Source organism: Heloderma suspectum, chromosome 7 (genome assembly GCF_057233095.1).
Source record: "Heloderma suspectum isolate Gila_16-S chromosome 7, 16-S_ref, whole genome shotgun sequence".
NCBI lineage: Eukaryota > Metazoa > Chordata > Lepidosauria > Squamata > Helodermatidae > Heloderma > Heloderma suspectum.
This window is the reverse complement of record NC_139464.1, coordinates 50,759,768-50,778,631: the sequence shown is the minus strand read 5'-3', so window position 1 is coordinate 50,778,631 and position 18,864 is coordinate 50,759,768. Positions and strand designations below refer to the sequence as shown.

The 18,864-nt window shown below is 40.6% G+C and overlaps 1 protein-coding gene across 3 annotated transcripts in view; it reads left to right on the top strand.

The window, feature by feature from the left end:
• The first annotated feature begins 4,093 nt into the window (after positions 1 to 4,093).
• SCYL2 (SCY1 like pseudokinase 2) overlaps positions 4,094 to 18,864 on the top strand; it is a 38,869-nt gene continuing 24,098 nt past the window's right edge. For 2 of the 3 annotated variants that reach the window (XM_084810159.1, XM_084810158.1), the window contains exons 1-7: positions 4,094 to 4,249; positions 9,244 to 9,448; positions 13,759 to 13,916; positions 14,459 to 14,603; positions 16,613 to 16,762; positions 17,475 to 17,696; positions 18,552 to 18,668. In XM_084810159.1, coding sequence (XP_084666285.1) covers positions 9,272 to 9,448; positions 13,759 to 13,916; positions 14,459 to 14,603; positions 16,613 to 16,762; positions 17,475 to 17,696; positions 18,552 to 18,668 — 969 coding nt within the window. In that variant the 5' untranslated portion in view covers positions 4,094 to 4,249; positions 9,244 to 9,271. Of the gene's footprint in view, positions 4,250 to 9,243; positions 9,449 to 10,941; positions 11,002 to 13,758; positions 13,917 to 14,458; positions 14,604 to 16,612; positions 16,763 to 17,474; positions 17,697 to 18,551; positions 18,669 to 18,864 lie in introns of those variants that run through there. The other variant, XM_084810160.1, reaches the window with a different exon arrangement.

Here is an 18,864-nt window from a genome sequence, read left to right as displayed (position 1 = left end):
TTCCTTCAAATCTTGTTTAATTCTGAACAAGTATAATACTATATTGAAGAGGAATTTAAGCAGGAGCACTTTCTGTTTGCTCTGACAGGGGTGGGATGGGGAAGGGGCATCTGCAGGTACCAAAGTCCAATAAACAGTGCTACAAAAGCTTTTATTAGAGAAAGAGTCCAGAATTTTGCTATGCCCGATGTGATTTGAGTCATCTACTGGGCATATGTGTATTATAGCAAAAGTTATAATAAATGGCCATTTTTCACCCACCTATTCCATATCTGGAATGTGTGGAAGGATGTAAATAGTATTGATTTATGTTCCCTACATATGATTGATAACCTATTCCACCTCAGCGTGGCCAGAGAAAAGCATCCAGCCACTCACATTTATGTTTATTTGAACTGGCCCTCACCCACAGTCAGACACATAAGTGTATCTGTGTACTCAAAACACTTCCCTCCCAAATCCACAACATTAGGTAGGAATAAAGCTCTTTCCTTCCTCAACAGCAACTTATTCAAGATCTGTATAGTGCTTTGGGGGACTAGTCTAGTACATGGGGTGGGGAGACAATTGTGATTGCCTATAATGTTTCCCTTGTATGATGAGATTAGAGCAAAAACAGAGTAAGGGTAAATGAACAGAATCTGAAGGAAAGTGGGTTTATCATCTCCTTGTGTGGAAGGATGTGATCTAATTTGACATCTCTTGCAGGTCTGTGTTTTATCATACTGTAAGTTATGTAACACAAAAAGAATGAGATGAAATAGCAGGTGACAAAGTAGGAAACAGTGAAATTTAACAAGTCGGTATCAGTTTTAGCAGCAGAACCAGATGGAATAAAAGGAAATTAGCTAAATATTCCCCACACAAGACACTGATTAAAATAACTTAGCACAAGTTCTGTTTAGAGATTTGTTTAAGAGATGCTTGCAGCCAATTCATAAGGGAAAAATGAAAGACCTGTTTTTATGAAGTACTGCACATGTGTACACCAGGGCTTGAGATCTCACCACCACCACCACCACCACCACAATATTCCTTTTGAAGAACATAAAAAGAGCCCTGCTGAGTTAGACCCAAAGTCCATCTAGTCCTGTGCCCCACAAACACTTTAGCCTTTCTTTGTAGGGAAAGTGCTGTAGTATCTGATAATTTTGATTTACCTTTTTTGTATCTTCCAGTAATCTTTTAGAAATGGGGCACCTAGAAGTATTCATAGTATTCCAAGTGCAGCAGCACCACAGCATTATATAATAGTATTACGATAGTGTTGCCTCTTACATCACTTATGAAACCATAAACCCTTTTTGGAGCAGCATCCAAATCACTGCTAAGAATTTATTTGAGTGTTTTTTTTTCAAGACAAAGAGCCACACTAGCTTCACATGTGAAACGTCTGTACTTCTTTTTAAAAAATCACTGTTCTTGTAATACAAAAATTTAAAGCAGCTAATGGTAAAATGATGATTTGTTTAAAAAGGTGAAATATAGTTGCAGCTATAAAGCAGAAAAATGAGTGGGGGTGGGGGTTCCCAGCAGAGAAAGCAGCCCACTTAGCTTTCCTCAAAAGCTATACCTGCCTAATGTAGGTGGTGAAACAAACTTCAGAATGGGGGCAGGCAGGTTTCCTAGGGCTGTGGCTCAGTGGTAGAGCACATCCTTTGCATGCAGGAGATTGTACGTTCAATCCCTGGCATCTCCAGGTAGAGCTGAAAAAATTCCTGCCTGAAACCCTGGAGAGTTGCTGCAGTCAGTGTTGATAATACCGGGCTAGTTGGATCAATGGTGTGACTTTGTATAAAGTAGCTTCCTATGTTGCCTAGGGAGACCATTTCATAATGGTGGCACCATGACTTAGACCCTGCCCCTTGTACTCGCCCACCATAGGACTTCCAACATTTACTACAGTTAATCATTTTCAAGGGAAACACACCCACCGTTAATCATTGTGCCTCGGATGGAGGCATAAATGAAGAGACCACTCAAAAGAACTTTAGAGGTAAAATATATTGTAACAGTACTTGGCGCTCTCAGAAGAAGCTTACCCAGTCCTCTCATAAAAAGCAATGTATTACCTCTTTATCACATGCCTTCAATCCTCCACCAGCACAAAATACACTTTTATTGTGTCAGTTAAAATGCATGCTCAAAGCTACCCAACAAGGATTAGTTACCTCTGAATAAACTTTAACTATCATATTGAACTGATGGCCAGGTAGTAAAAGGGTGGATTTCCTCATTCATTTCAATACCCACGGGTGGAATAAGGATGCTAACCCACATTAATGACAGATATTCATCTATCACACATGTAACTCACATTTTTCCCAAAGATCTAGGGTTCGTGGTGTTGCATGTCAAGCACAACCTTAAGCTTGTATAAGGCTGTAGTCTTGTGTACATACTTGTGAGCAATTGCTTCTGAACCTTGCAAAATTTGGAATCATTTTCAACCTTGGCTATCTCACTTGTTTACCATAGGAACCTGCCTAATACAAAGTCAGACCATTGGCCTATATAGTCCAGTATTGTTGACAATGGCTGTTAGTGGCTCTCCAGGGTTTCAGACAGGTGCTTTTCCTGCCTGAGATATTGGGATCGAACCTGAGACCTTCTGCATGCAAAGCATGTGCTTCTATTATTGAGCTACAGCCCCTCCTATAAAAACAGTACGCAGTCCAGATCATTTACAAAGAAATAGCACCAGTCCAAACACAGGCCTTTGGGGGATCCCACTGCTTACATGCGCCACTCCATTGAATAAACATGTTGGAGCCATTCAACCAACAGGATTTAGCAAGTGGTACAATCTTCACATCGAACTGTGGCGTGAGTTCCCTGGACTGCAAGGAGGTCAAATCAGTCCATCCTAAAGGAAATCAACCCTGAGTGCTCATTGGAAGGACAGATACTGAAGCTGAAGCTCAAATATTTTGGCCACCTAATGCGAAGAGAAAACTCTCTGGAAAAGACCCTGATGCTGGGAAAGACTGAAGGCAAAAGGAGAAGGGGACGGCAGAGATTAAGATGGCTACATAGCATCACCAATGCAATGAATATGAACTTGAGCACACTCTGGGAGAGAGCGCAGGACAGGAAGGCCTGGCGTGCTATGGTCCATGGGGTCACGAAGAGTCAGACACGAATGAACTACTGAACAAGACAATATTCACAAGGCTGAGTGATCTTTATTTTAATTCCTTGACTCACTAGGAGCTAAGGAAGGCATATGGAATTATGCTGTCAGAATATGCCTTTTGCATATCCAGATGGGAGGTATATGAATGTTTGCACACGTCAATGCCTTTGTATATGTGGGACTCCACAAATAGAGGATATTATTCATGAGAGAGAGCGAGAGAGAGCGAGAGAGAACTGCATGCCAGTCCCAGATTTCTTATACCTTTGCTGGGAGGAATGTCAGGTAGAACCTTGGCTGAGCAGATGTGTAAACTACTTGTAGATAGGGATCCTTATGTAACTCATCGAGTAGCTTTATTTGCGATGGCTGTTAAAAAGATTAAAGAAAATGTCCTAAAGACTGTTGGTGTAGGTTGCGCACATGAATGATGAACTGATCTGAGTGGTTTGTTCAACCCTTGTCTTTCTGCGCCCGTCTCTTTTGTTGTTGTGGCGAAATTGTAAGAACCTATAGTTACATGCGATAAAATCGACTGACTGACCACCCCATTGCGAGAACAGTCAATAAATTCCTCCTAGCGCCTCCCATAACTGTACCCAAACCCCCCGCGATCTGGACATATAGCGCCTGAAACACAGCGGTACATTCAGCAATGGAAGACAGCCACGGGCACAAAAAAGCGCCCGGGAGCGGCGAAACTGACACCTTCGTAAAAAAATCTGCTGAGGAGATCTCCTCGTCGGCAGGACAAGCACAACGCTCACTGCGAGGGGCGGGAGGGGCGCTTCCCTACCGCCGCCTCCCTTCTCAAGGGCCGCCCTGGAGTCAAACTTGCCGCCCTTCCTGAGACCGCCGTTGAGGCGCGAGGGGTGGGCGGCGCGAGGTGGGCGGGGCTTCCTCCGGCACGACTTCCGGCCCCAGCGCCTCTGCCCTGTTTTCTCTCCCAGTGACAGCGACGGAGGCGGCGGCGGAAGCGAGAGAGAAGGAAGGAGTCGAACTGGTCAGATTAGGTTGGGGGTGTGCTGAGGTGGCTGCCATGGCGTAGCCGAGCCGGGGTCGGCCCGGTCAACCACGCCCCGCGGCGGGGCTGCCCCTTTTCTTCAGGTTGAGGTGAGCCGGGTGGCTCGGGGCTCTCGCTGGGGGCGGAGGCGGAGAATGGCCTTGAGACCCCGAAGCGGGGAAGGGCCCGTTCCCTCTCTCAGAAACGCAGGCAGGGCCTGCACGGTGTGGAGTCTCGGCAGACGGGGGCAGGGAGGGAGAGGCTTGTGGGGGCCTGTTGCCCTCCGTGCCGTTTCCCACCCCAGAGGCAGCCCCCGAGTGGCTGTCAGTGGGGTTGGGGAGAAAGGGGAAGTAGGGGCTAGGATTCCTGCGATAAAACAGTAACAGTAGCCCTCAGATCCTCTTCTAGCTAAGACGAAAGGCTGCTCCAACTCTCTGTGGGGTTGCTTTAGGTTTAGAAACTCGTATCCGTTCATAGATGTTGCTGAGCTTATTCACCCGGAGGGATGGAATGTAGTTCTAATTTCAGCTGCCAACAGATCAAAGGCTTTTAAAAAGATGAAAACAGCTTTATTTTGGGTTATGAGCCAGTTAATACATCCAGCACAAATGATGTTGAGGATATTTAGTGCCTAACTGCGCAGATTTTATTCTGAGAACATATTTATAAGACTGTATCTATATAAGTGCACACACGTGGTTTATGTTGTGCTAACAGAAACTGTGATATCAAATGGGCCTTTTTCCCTGCTTCCCCACTTATTGAAGCATCTGACAAAACACTTGCTAGAGTTGTCAGACCTTTTCTAAGTCAAATATCTTTTTAAAGGAATGGCCTTCTTTAGAAGATTATGGCTATGTAGAAAATATCTTCTCTGCTTCATATACCATGAGTCTTGAACATCCCCTTCAAACATTTTCTTGAATATCCACTATATAGATAAATGTTTCAGCAGCCACATCTCCTGTGAAACCTATAAGAGATCATAAGTTCTCAATTGGAAATCTATTCCTTTCAAAGCAGCATCTGTGAAAGGCTGCTTATGCTGTAGGCCCAAATGAACTTACTAAGAATATCCACTGAAAGTAGTGGGACTTGAAATCCAGGTAACAATGCTTAGCAATTATCAGCAGGCTATGTTTTCTTGATTGACTTGGGCTGTTAAATGGGGAACAGCCCCATTTAACTCAGTGGATAAGATTACATTGTTACTTACTTGTTTTAAAAGTAGGTTGCAACAACTTTTATAGTGGCACATGGTATAAATAGATGAGTAGATAAGTAGCAGTCACTGAATACATATTGTGAAGTGAATATAATTGTGTGTGCGTGCATACTGGGATACTTAACTATGCATCCTCAACATTTTGGGCAAATAAGTAGAAGAATACTATACACTATCCAGTCCTTATGAACCCTAAATTGCTTATGTACTGTAAGTACTAGATTATTTTTATAACAATTTTTTGGGAAGAAGTATGTCTTAAATAATAATGTTTCCCCACTCCTGAAAGTCTGTAGGCCCACTGGAAAAGTCAGTCAGGAACTGAAGTTGATGGTGGATGGGGTAAGAGCTGATGGTGGGTGGAGTTTACAGGATTGCATAGCATAGCTACTTCTCTCCCATCCCTATTCTACTTCTCTCTCACATATACATACACACACAGAGTGGAAGAGGACATGATTCTCAGAGAGACCAGAGAAAGAAAGAGTAGACCTGCAGCATCTGGAGAGCTGGATGATGTTTAGGGCTACATGAAATGCAGCCCTCGGACTACAGGTTTTCTAGCCCAGCCTTAAATGATACATAGATGCGAATTTTTCCCTTACTTATGACAAGCTGACAAGCAAACATTTTTGATAGGTGTTTAATTATGTTGCTGAATAATCTCCTCATATTGTGTGCGTATGCTCATATAATCTGATCACAGTTGTACCGTTTCAAATGTCTGATTGTTCACTGCGCTCTTGTACTTGAATAATGTTCATACTTTAAGAGTAATGTTGCTATGCAAGACAAAGTAGCTTTTCTTTGTATCCTGATGTCAGCATACAGGATTCAGTTTAATTGTAATATGATTGAATTGGGTATTAATTCAGCATATACCTAGTTCACTGTCAGAAAATTCAGACTAGTGGCAGGAGTCTGCTGAATATACATGGAGGGAGACAGAGGTAGGTGTATGCGTGTGTGTGTATATGTGTGTGTCAGAGAGAGAGAGAGAGTGTTCTTATGGATGATAAATGTATGCAAGCTCCAATATAAAACCAACTTTATTTTATTTCTTCTTTTTTGTTTTACAAAAAAAAAGATAGCCACACTGGCCCATGAGGAAAAAAATCCAAAATCCATAGCTGGGCAATACCATTTTTAGGACCAACCAAAATGCCACAAAACATTGTGCAAGCTTTCAAGCTCTCCAAAACTCTTCATCAGGCTATGGTACAGAAAGCAGGTAGTAGAGGGAAAAAACAAAGGAGTACAAAGATTAGGTCAGATTTTGTGACCATAAGGGCTGCAGTTTAGACTTAGTCCCAAGAAAAAAATGGCAGACCAAGGGCACAGTCGTATGCATGATTAGACAGAAAAAGGTCCTACAACTCCCAGCATCCCCCAGCCAGCCATACTGGACCTTTCTGTCTAAATATGCATAGGATTGTGCCCTAAATAAATTAGTAATTGGTAGGTGAGGTTAGATTACACCTAGCATTCTGGGACAAAATAGCAATGCCTGACCCCCATTTCTGAAGCATAAAAGCCAGCTGTAACTCAGATCTGTGTCTTGTCTTGGGTGAAACATGCAGGTTCCTGGATAGGTAGACAGCGGAAGTTAAAGAGAAACATAACAGTCTTCATATTGACAAAGCTGGATGTTAGTTTTAGGTGGTGCACTAGAGAAAAAATGAACTGAACCCAAATTGTGCAGAACTACCTAGTGCTGGGGTGCAGAACCTCTTTCAGCCTGAGAGCCAAATTCCATTTTGGAGAAGCTCTTGGGGCAACATTCCAGTGGTGGGTGGGGCCACAACCCCAAAAATATTAGCATATTTTGGCTTAAAGCTCTTACTGCCAGTAACTAAGCCTTAGGAGAGGCATTTCCAACTTTTGGAATGGGGAGAAAACTGCACAAAACCACCAAATAATCAGTGACTGAGGAAAGGGAGTGATGCCAGGGGAAGGGTGTGTGGCTTTCTTGGAAATTCCAGAAGCCCAGGTTTGGCTCCCTGGAGGGCAGATTTGGCTCTGAGGCCTGAGGTTCTGCATCCTTAACCTTGTGGTTAGAGGGAATGGTACACTCAAAATACAAAGTCTCTCTTTTTTGTCAGAGGTGTTGTAGGAAGAGCCTGTTAGAAGTGGCCTTTAAAGATAGCAAAGTTGATGGAGCAAAGATCAAGACCTGTATTTTATTAATTCACGTAATTAAGATGATTAGCCCAGCATTATAGACTCCTAGAATTTGAAGGAAATCATTGGATTATATAATCTAGTTTGATCTCCCCAGTCCAAAGACATTATCTCCTGTAAAATCATGAACCACTTGCATTTGAAACCCATTGCTGCTTGTCTAGTTCTCAGTAGATAACTGTGGTTCCTCTTATATATTTAAGGAGAATGTCACAAATAAAAAGTCATTCCCCCACCTCATAATCTTATTTTTTCTAAGATAAATTATATATATATATATATATATATATATATATATTATATGAGCATAAGATACTTGGCTTCCAGACTCGTATGTTGTAGCTATGCTTACAGTTTTCAACTTTCTTCTTGAACTTTGTTCAGAACTAAATTATATGAATATTTTTTCATGAGCTGAGCATTGTTTTTAGAGCCTTCTCTTAAGGTACTTAACGTTGTTCCTTTCTGTGCCTGATGAAACAGTTTTCCAGAAATCAAGTATTACTGAAGATGAATGCATGCATTGGCAGATGAATGTAAATTTTCAAAACATGTATTTTAAAAATTGGATTTCATTTAGAACTGTTCCTGTTAAGTGTTCTGTGCAGCAGGAACAGCTCTGCACAACTCTACAGGTGTACTCCACTACACCTGTACAGCAGATCAAAAAATGAGAATTTTGGTTTTAGTGATTTGTTTTTATTACGTAATTGATAGAAACTATGTGTTGGATCCAGAGCTAGTTTTGCTGGTGATAGCATCCAGTAGAATTAAACTGAAAATGCTACTGCTGGCAAAAGGGGGGGATTATTTTTGCAGATTTCCCCCTCTAGCCCCCAATGCCACCTCCCCCACTGTTCCAGGAGGTACCCCAACCCTTCAGAACAGATTTTCAGTAGAGGGCTGCAGAGAGGGCAGTCCAGTGAATCACTTCCTCCTTTGTGCCACCATTGGGATTCTTCCTCTGGATCAGACATTCTGTGCTGATATAGGATCTCTTCTAATCATAGGAGGCAAAGTCTGGATCCAACCCTGTTTGTTTAAGCGATCTCAAAATATTTGGACATACTTTTTGATTTGTTAATCAGTCATCTAGTCTATTAAAGGCAAGGCTAATCAACTACAAAATGTTACAGAGGCCATCCTAACAGAGTATAGCAATTCATTTTTTAAATGAACTCATTCTACATATTACTTTAGGTAATTTGTCAAACATGGGTAACAAATTCAGTCACCTCTTGCAATCAAGGGAATGTCTATTCCAATGGTACAACTGAATTTTAGCAAACTCTCTGAGATGGACTTTTAAATTGTTTCTTAACCTAGACAGCTTAGTCATGTGGATGATCTGCTCACGTGTCCTTTTTTATATACAGTTCTTTCTTCACTTGCTCAAACAGCTGATATCTTTAACTCTTAAATTGTAGGAGAAAGTGTTAATTGCGTCAAGAGTTGTTAGAGGTAAAAACTGGATTTTCATCTCTCATACCGATGGCTTGAAACGAGGATAAAACTGATTTTAAACTGTTGCAGCTTTCTGTTACTTTGGTCTGCATATTTCAATTTAAATAAGCATTTAGACTGAATGCCTGCTAAAAAGCATAGACAATTTTATTAAGTAGATAATGTAAATATTTTGTGTTTCTGTTTTGCTTAGCAAAACTTCTAAATGGATTTTGAGATTTCTTTTCTTTATAGGCAAACGTACTAAAGTACAGTCATAACAATGGAGTCCATGCTAAATAAACTGAAGAGCACTGTTACAAAAGTGACTGCAGATGTCACCAGTGCAGTCATGGGAAATCCAGTTACCAGAGAATTTGATGTTGGCCGGCATATTGCTAGTGGTGGCAACGGCCTTGCTTGGAAGATTTTTAATGGCACTAAAAAGTCAACAAAACAGGTGAGGTTTTAAAAGGGAAATACATATTGGTTTTAACATAATCAGTATTTCAAGAATACGTTGCTTAATAATTGCAGAATAGGAAAAACTCACAGTATGTGCAACGTATCTATCATATTCATACAAGTGATGTCCATATATATTCTTGATAGGTTTCTAAAATGCTTTTGATGTTTAACAGATTGTGAGAATAACAAAGAATTGAATGTTCTAACCATAGTTTCTCAGATTGGCCGCCTAAGGCATTGTGTCTTAGGAAAGACTTAATGCAAGTAAATGCATTGTCAATTAGGAAATGCATCTTTCCTAATTGATCTTAATTCTTGTATGCTTGCATTGTTTCAAACAAATGACATTACAGTGTTTGACATTTGTAGGTATATGTAAGAAATATATTTAATTTTGGAATAAAGTTAGTCAACTGTTTATAGGTTTTCAAGTTCTAAATTTATTTGAATATCTTTCAACAAGGTATCTTTGACACTTACAAACTCACCAGTTTTAAGCATTTGCACTGATATCTCTACCTGTACTTTAGCAAAACGTGTCATAAACTCAATAACAGTACACTCCTATGCAAGTCTACTTGGAATTAAGTCCCATTGAGTTCAGTGAATCTTACTCCCAATTATGTGTGTATAGGATTGCAGCTGCTTGTGTAGCTTTTCAACACAGAGCAAAGACTGAGTAGTATAATGCAAGGTGCAGTCCTTTGAGGATTGTTTATGATAAAATGTCAATAGGAAACAAGTTATATTAACTGAAAACACTTAATAGGAATAAAAACAGCGCTTTGCAAAGGGTTGGAGCATGTTGAATCCACTTGTTCCTCAGTAAGTAATGCGTATTTCATAGTTGTAGAACAAGTTAAAATATTAAATTGCTAATGTGTTTGATACTGTTGACTTCTGTATAATATTTATGTATATTTATAGTTGCAGCCTACTATTGATAGCACAATCCTGTTAATATTTACTTGGACGTAAGGCCCATTGTATTTAATAGAATTACTCCCAAGGAATTATGCTTAGAACTGCAAACTAAAAAGACTCACTTGGCAGCAGCATCTTCTGGATGTACTAAAATCAACTACACTATTTCTGCCTCAGTTTACAATGCATGAAAAATGTTTGATTAAGCATAGGTATTTATTTCTTGTTGGCTGAATATTGACTATAAGCAGAGTGTGTATATATGTATGTATATAATCACATTCTTAATTATGCCTGTCTTGACAGCTTACACATACATTAAGGGTGCAATCCTATGCATGTTTAGACAGAGAAAAGGCCTACAGTTCCCAGCATTCCCTGGCCAGCCTTGCTGGCTGGAGAATGCTGGGAGTTGTAGGCCTTTTCTCTGTCTAAACATGCATAGGATTGCACCCTAAATTAGTCAATGCATACAGTACAACCCTATCTCTCACTTATGCCTGGGATGTAGGATCACTCTGAAGTCCTCTTTTGCCAGTGGAGATTTTCCACAAATACTGGTGCAGTGTATTTCCTGCAAGTGGAACTCTGCACGAGGAGGAACATTGGTTGGAGTTCCAGGTATGCTTGGAGATGAGTGGAAATTAGCTGGAATCTTATGCCTAGTGGTTACTCCCACACTTGACAGGTTACTGCTGCAAAAGAAGTGCAGGAATAACTCTTCTAATGAGTTATATAGAGGTCAATGGAAAACACAAAACAATGGTTTCTGCCTTCTCTCTCTCTCTCTCTCTCTCTCTTTCTCTCCATCTCCCAGCCACAAAAAAAGGATAGGATTCCATCTATAGCCAGTCACAGCACAGAACCAGGAGTATGTAGCCCCGGCCAGGCATCTCAGATCACACTATTTTGCATCTGGCTCTGGTTGGTGGATCTCCAGGATTTTTGTGAAAACCCAGAATAGATCGTACAAGACTTAGGTCTGTCCACTCATGTTCTGAAGATCATGTGGCATGTGGTTGAATGTGATGAAGGGGTCTGGACCCAATAAACATTTTCTAGGACGTGAATGGGTCAGATGTTATCTGAGTGAGGTTATTGGTCCATGTGCTATTTACTTGGGGTATCCCACTGAATTCTTCCATGAGCCAAATGACTGAGTGCCAAATATGGAGTGGGCCATTTTATTTGCTGTAGCTTTACTGTGCCTGAACTACCAAAGGCACTTTCAGCAAGACTTTCTGGCAAATCTTAGAAGTTTTATGGCCTTCTAATAGAGATATAGTCTGCAATATGTGTGTTATATGTAGGGTAGTGTGGATCTTACCATATCTACAAACTAAACAATCCTCATTGCATGGATAATAGACTCCAGGAATCATGGGTGGAAATGGAGATGGGAACTTGACATAAAATTGTGATTCAGATTGCTTGTAATTGCCCATTTATTTTAATAACTTGAGGGTTACCTTTCTCTTCTGCAATGTTTTATCAGTCCTAAGAAGGGTCTTATTTTATTTTTCACTCCTTCTGAAAGGAGTTCCTCCCACCCTCTCAGTAACATTTCAGTCTGGCTTTAGGCCTGATTTTGGGACAGAAACTGCCTTGGTTGTCTTGTGGGATAACCTTTGCTGAGAGAGAGCCAGTGGAGTGTAACCTTGTTGGTTCTCTTGGACCTCTCAGCAGCTTTTGATACCATCAACCATAATGTCCTTGTGGATTGGGATTCCACTTCCAGGAGGTGGAGCTGGGGATTACTGCTGTGTGGCATTTATCACATTAGGAAGATGGCTACAAGAGAGATGGCCTACTCAGTTGTGGTGCCTTCATTGTTATCTTTTCGGAACCAGGCAACTTTCGAATTTTTCCCCGGCATTTTAGAGGCTTAGTTTAGAAATTTTATGTCTGTTTTTATATATATTTATATTTAGATATTCCTATGCTGTTTGTCGTTTGCATTGTATTTTATTCTTTTAACTAATTGTATTTGTATTTATTCTTTTGTTCTTTTAACTGTTCGTAATCTACCCAGAGAAGATTTATTACTGGACAAATTAAACATACAATAAATAAATAATACATTCTTGCTTTTGTACATTTATAGATGTTTGTGAGCAGATGCCATAATCCTGCAGTGCTCTTGAATTGCATTTTTTTTTTTAAACAAGCAGGGCTTTTGTGCCTTTAACTGTGACATATTAATTCATTAGGTGAAATGTTTCCCAGCATAAAGATGCAGTGCTGACATTTGTTGAATATTTGCGTGTCATGGACCTGTTAAAGTGTAGTGAGCCCAGCCAATAAAAAAACATTGCAACCCTCGTTTGGATATATTATGGGTTAAATTTCTAGAAATATATTGGGCTGCTTTGGACATAATGATTTTGACTTCCTAAGGGTGCAATTCTGTGGCCGCTAGTCATCAGCTAGACGGCCATAGGATTGGTTGGTTCCCAGAGAACTGATGTCCACCTCCTCGTGCGCCACCTCGTAGGCAGCGCAGGATGGCCCTGCACTCTGTGCTCAGAAGAGCAGTATGGAGTGGGGGAAATGGAGCGCTTCCGGGGGTGGGCCGGGATGGAGAGGTTGGAAGTGCTGGTACGACACTTCCTATGTGTTGTCCCGCCATCTCTCCCCATGATCCAAGGTCCCGCGGCTAGACAGACAAAATTAGCTGTCTAGCCACGAAAGCGGGGTGGTGGGAGTGCAGAGGACATCCACTCCCCACTACTCCTCTCGTCCTGCTGTGGATAGCCAGTTGCCCCTGAGATTGAAGGTGATCGTCGATCCACATAGGATTGCTCCCTAAACTGTGTTTTAGGAATCTGGGGACTGTGCACACCTCTCCTCACATCCTCTCTTTGCGTGCTGGCTTGGGCAGTTCAGCCCTAGTTTGATTAAAGCAGAGCTTCCTATTACATCCAAAATGGGGAACTGATTTACTGTTAGTTTAGTACCAGTATCTTAAAGTAGGCCTGGTAAACCTTACTAAACCAGGTTTAAGATCTTAGTCGGTATACCAGCATTAAACCAGAGTTCCCTTTTTAGGTGCAACAGACCAGGATGGCAGCACCAAAGCTGGTGCACAAAAAGGGAGGAGATGGTTTAGGGCAGAAGCGTGCAGGCCTAACACTTGTTGCTGATTTCCTAAACCATCGTTTAAGAAGCCAGGATTGTTACATCTCAACAGACACACTGCGATGTATACACAGGATGGCAACCCTAATAGTGTAGTGGCTAAAGTTATTTTAAAATTGAAAGTCAACATGAAGAATATATCTTTTATGTTGCTGTTGAGAAAAGTGTTTAAGTCTGTTTTGAGTTCTGTAGCATTTTAGTTTCTCATATAGTTCTCTAATTGCATTTTTTGCCTTTTAGGAAGTGGCAGTTTTTGTATTTGATAAAAAGCTTATGGACAAACATCAGAAATTTGAAAAGGATCAAATTATTGATTCCTTAAAACGAGGAGTTCAACAACTAACAAGGCTTCGACATCCTCGGCTACTAACTGTTCAACATCCGTTAGAGGAATCACGGTAAGTTTCTCTATTACTAAAATAATTATAGATTAATTTTCACACAATCTCAAAACATTCTGATAATCAGTTAATCTAACTTTTGATGCATTTGAGGAAGTTACCGAACTACATAAGCTTGAGTAATTGAATTCTGGAAACTGGGTCTGCTTCTTTCAAGTATTAGTAGTATAGGTTATACCCATATTCTGAATATTTCTTAAGTATTTTTCACTTCCTAATAATAACCTTAGAGAGGATCCCTATAATGCAAAGCAAAACTCACCAGGCTTATGTAGTTATAACAAAGAAGGCTCACTATGCCTTCAACATAGTTCTGTGTAATTTACCCAGAGAACCTTTGTTGTGTGGATTAAAATTGTAAGTAAGTAAGAAAGAAAGAAATAACATCTCTCCCTATCATGAAGTCTTAGTATTTTCTAGGAGCCACTGTGCCACAAGACTCATAATCTGCCTACGTACCTACCTATCTGTTCCGAATTATATTTAAGACATTTATTAAGGATATTTGTCAAATAGGCTGATTACTTGTTTCCTTCTAGGGACTGTTTGGCATTTTGTACAGAACCAGTCTGTGCAAGTTTGGCTAATGTACTTGGAAACTGGGACAACCTTCCCTCACCTTTACCATCTGACATCAAAGAATATAAACTGTATGACGTAGAAACGAAATACGGCTTGCTGCAGGTATGTATATTGGTGACCTGATGTGTTTCATTTATGTTCTGATGCATAAGTAGGTATAACGCTCTCAGTGTCATGCATACATCCATAAACAGCTTTGCAAATTCTAACTTTATCCACTTGAATTCAATGGAACCATTTACCTGACTAGAGATACATATATAAAAATATTTGTAGGAGTGAGGTCTTGCAGCACTTCAGCAATACTGTGCTTTATTTTTATCTCATAGCTGCTAACCCTGAGTGTTCACCAACATCGCCACAAGATTTGTCTAAACAAGCAAAGAGATTGCTGCTGTTGCAATAAATTTGCACAATAACCACTTGTCATTTTGTAAAATAACAAATGAAAAAAAAGCAGAGCCTCTAGGTGCCTTGTATCCTCTTGCCGGTTTAGAAGATAGACTTCTTGGGGCTTCTCAGCTTGTTGGCTTGCCGGAAGACAGCTTTTTCTTTTTATATATCTCCCCCCTCCCTTTCTATATGTTCTAGAAGAAGAACCAGTGGCTGCTCTGTTTCTATTGCATAAGCAGCGCATCATGAGCGGGAAGAGTTTAAAGGCCTAATGACAGTTGCCTTAGTCACACTGTGTTGTTATCAAGACATAGGTGGGAATATTCATATAGCAGTTGCACATTCTCTAGGGGGGACCTTCATGACAACAGAATGAGAAGTGCATTGGAGTATTACCTGGATTTTCATGGAATCGGCTTTGGTCCATCAGGGACACATGAAGCAAGATAAGCCGAGTGTAGCATACCTTTAAAATCTGGTTTTCAGCCCTTGAAAGGAACATATTTCCAGGTTGTGGGGGGGGAGTAGAACTGACCGTCATCAAACTGGCAGGGGCTGCTCAACCAATGAGAGAGGCTTGTTTGCTGCCCCTGTCCAGGCTCCCCACTGCTACTGCATTATGAATAGAAAGCATCTAATTTTACCCGTGTGTGCAGATTTCCCTGAAGAAACCAAAATCCCTAGTTCTCCAGTGCAGCATCTGAGAGCTCCCCCACCCCAATTTTGCTGCATCCCAGCAATCTGCTGTGGAGTTATTGCTCCCACCCTATTTTTCCCCATGTGTGCACTTTTGCCTGTTGCTTCCACACACACCCCTTTCTCCTTCTCCCTGCTCACAATGAGAAGCTCTCAAAAAGCAATAAAGTGGAGAAGTTTACATAACAACAGAGAACCTACAGAACATCAAAGAAGCACAACAACACAATAGCTATTTAAGAGAGCAACAGAGAAGCAAAAGAAAGGGCGCTTTAGGGCGAGTTACTAAAGTTAACCTTTAACCCTTTCATTGCAGGGAAGCAAGGTTTATTTCTTACTTCTGAGTAAACATGCACAGAAGGGGGGAATATGTTAAAGTTTAAAAGCAGGATAACGTGAATGAGTGTCCCCACTACTGCAGTAATGTGATGGGTTGCTGCTGCACTCTTTGGTATTTTCTCAGTGGGGAAAAAAGTACTTCCGTTGGGGAAACAAGAGGGAATGGGGTGTCTCACCCCCTTGACCACATCACTGCCAGGTCATAGAGGGCCACCCAGGATTTAATGTAGGGAGGACATGGCACACTGTGGTAAAACCGTCAGGGAGCCGCTTTCAGTAAAAAAGTCAGAGAAAAGGAGTTTCAGAAAAAGAGGCTTTTCAAGAGGGAAGTGGCTGGTTGGCAGTGGATTGGTGACAATGTCATCTGTCGCGAAGGAACTCAAACTGTTCTAGCTTTGCACTAAATTGCTCGTGAAGACAGCCCCAGGTCTGATGAAAAGCCACTGAAAGCCTCTTCCCCCCGCAGTGGTTACAGCTATGTCTGAGGGTCGCTGCTGGTCTGGGCTTGAATCCACTTTGCCTTCCTTGCAACAGCAGCAGCACATTTGAAGCCACTTCACCTCTGTGAATTGTTTAACCCTGTTTTCAACAAGAAATACATTATAATGCTTCATAGTTAAGTTTGCAAGGCTTTAAAATGCTAGAAAACAAAAACACCGACAAGAATATCTCCTTTCTTACAGGTTTCTGAAGGCTTATCATTTCTACATAGCAGTGTAAAAATGGTCCATGGCAACCTTACTCCAGAAAACATTATTTTGAATAAAAGTGGAGCATGGAAAATTATGGGATTTGACTTCTGTATTCAGTCTATAAACCCATCTGAACAAGAGGTAACAACGTGTTTAATTTGTTATTTATCCTCAGTGAAGCACAGGCCGAAAATATTGGGAACCTAACTCATAATGATTGCATAATACATAATTACAGAATACATAAATCTAACAATACATAAACTTCATAATATGCCCCATTTGCATGTTTTGGGTTTAAACTCTAATTAAGCACAACAGAACATATGGGGTACTAACACAATCAAGAATTAACCAGTTCACTCATCCTAATGTACACAAGCTTCTTGTTCGTACACAAGTAGGGTATGACTTGTTGACATATGTAAATCCTACTATGGCAGAACAAGCAAAAAATCCTTGCTTTTCAGTACAAGTGCAGTTTTTATAGTTTATGTTGAGATCATTGGAAATAGGCTACTGATTGCTAGTAGAGATCATTCTCCTTCTTATATGGCAGTGCTAAAGTGAAGTAGGCAGATACGTTCTGTTTATTTCTTTATCGAGGTAAGGATCTTATTTACTTCACTTAGCTCGGGATATTTATGCTAAAAAAAACCTGGATGTGCTTTGAGTAAACACAGGATTTTATTCCCTTATTGGTATGACAAAGCTAACTTCTTTCACTTAGATATCCTCCTCTCCAGGTGTTAACACTTTCTAGGTGTTAAGCTTAGTTTAAAGAAACATTGCTTGAGTAATTTTGTTTAAACTTGCACTTTATTTTTATATAACCTTCTTGCTGTTCTTGCAGCCAAAATTCTCTTGTAAAGAATGGGACCCAAACGTACCATCTTTGTGTCTTCCAAATCCTGAATATTTGGCACCAGAATATATTCTTTCAGTGAGTTGTGAAACAGCTAGTGACATGTACTCTCTAGGAGCAGTTATGTATGCTGTGTTTAATAATGGAAAGCCTATTTTTGAGGTCAACAAGCAAGATATATATAAAAGTTTCAGCAGACAACTGGATCAGGTATGTTATGAATCTTATAGTTAAATTCACATTTGAAAACTTTCATATTATGAAAGGATCTTTGCTTTCAATTCTGGGCCATTATGGCTGCAAAGATGGGCAGTGTGAAAATGAAAATGTATGCTGCATTTGATGAGATCGCTAAAGTGGGTTTCCCAGTGGTCAGGGGAAGAAGCTTTGGTGCCATGCAGAGATTATTGTCCCTCCCATGAGTAGCAGGGGCAGGATCAGTTATGCAACATAAGCAAATGTCGCTCCCCCTAATAGCAAAGTAAAGTGACAAGTGCTGATGGAAATGGAGCCAAAATGGGGCCACTGAGAAACAAGAGAGATATATTAGCATGCTTGGAGGAATCTGCAGGTTTAGCCCTCTTAAAAAGCCAAAAGTGGGCCAACCGCTCCCAAAACAGTTCAGTGAGGATTGAGTATGCTCAGTAGCCATGGATTGTTGAGTATGATATGGAAAACTGGGGGCAGGGGGAGAGTGGAATGGAGTATCCTGGAGGAGAGTATGGCTGGCTGGCATTCCAAACAGGAGCACTCCTATTACGTGAGAATACACTGCAGCATTTTGTTGCAGTTCCCACTTGTATTGCTTGGATTTGCAAAATCATATGCACAGACCCATGCTATATAATACAGAATATGCATATGTCTGTCTTGCTTAGCTTATATGATTTAAGCAGGTTGTAGAAAAAGCTTTTCTTGGCACAGAATTTGTGTTACAGTGGTGCAGGATTTTGTTATCCTTTTAATCACAGACTACACACAGTCTATATGGTACACACACTACAAAATCCTATATGGTAGGATTTTGTTGTAATGTTACTAATGGCATGTGCTTTATTGATGCAGCTTAGCCGTTTGGGCCCCAATAACCTTCAAAACATCCCAGAAGAAGTCCGTGAGCATGTAAAATTACTGTTAAATGTAGCTCCTGCAGTCAGACCAGATGCAGACCAAATGACTAAAGTAAGTAAGTAGAAGGGCTACTTAAAATAGCTGCAGAAAATAAACCAAAGTCTTTTTTAACTGTTGTAACAAGCAACAGGTGTACAACTGCTAATTGTTGAACATTGTTTTGAAAAATATTCTGACTTATGAGAGTCTTTAAAGATATTATGTGTTAATACATGAGATAAAATCTTCTGCTTTATTACCAAGCTAA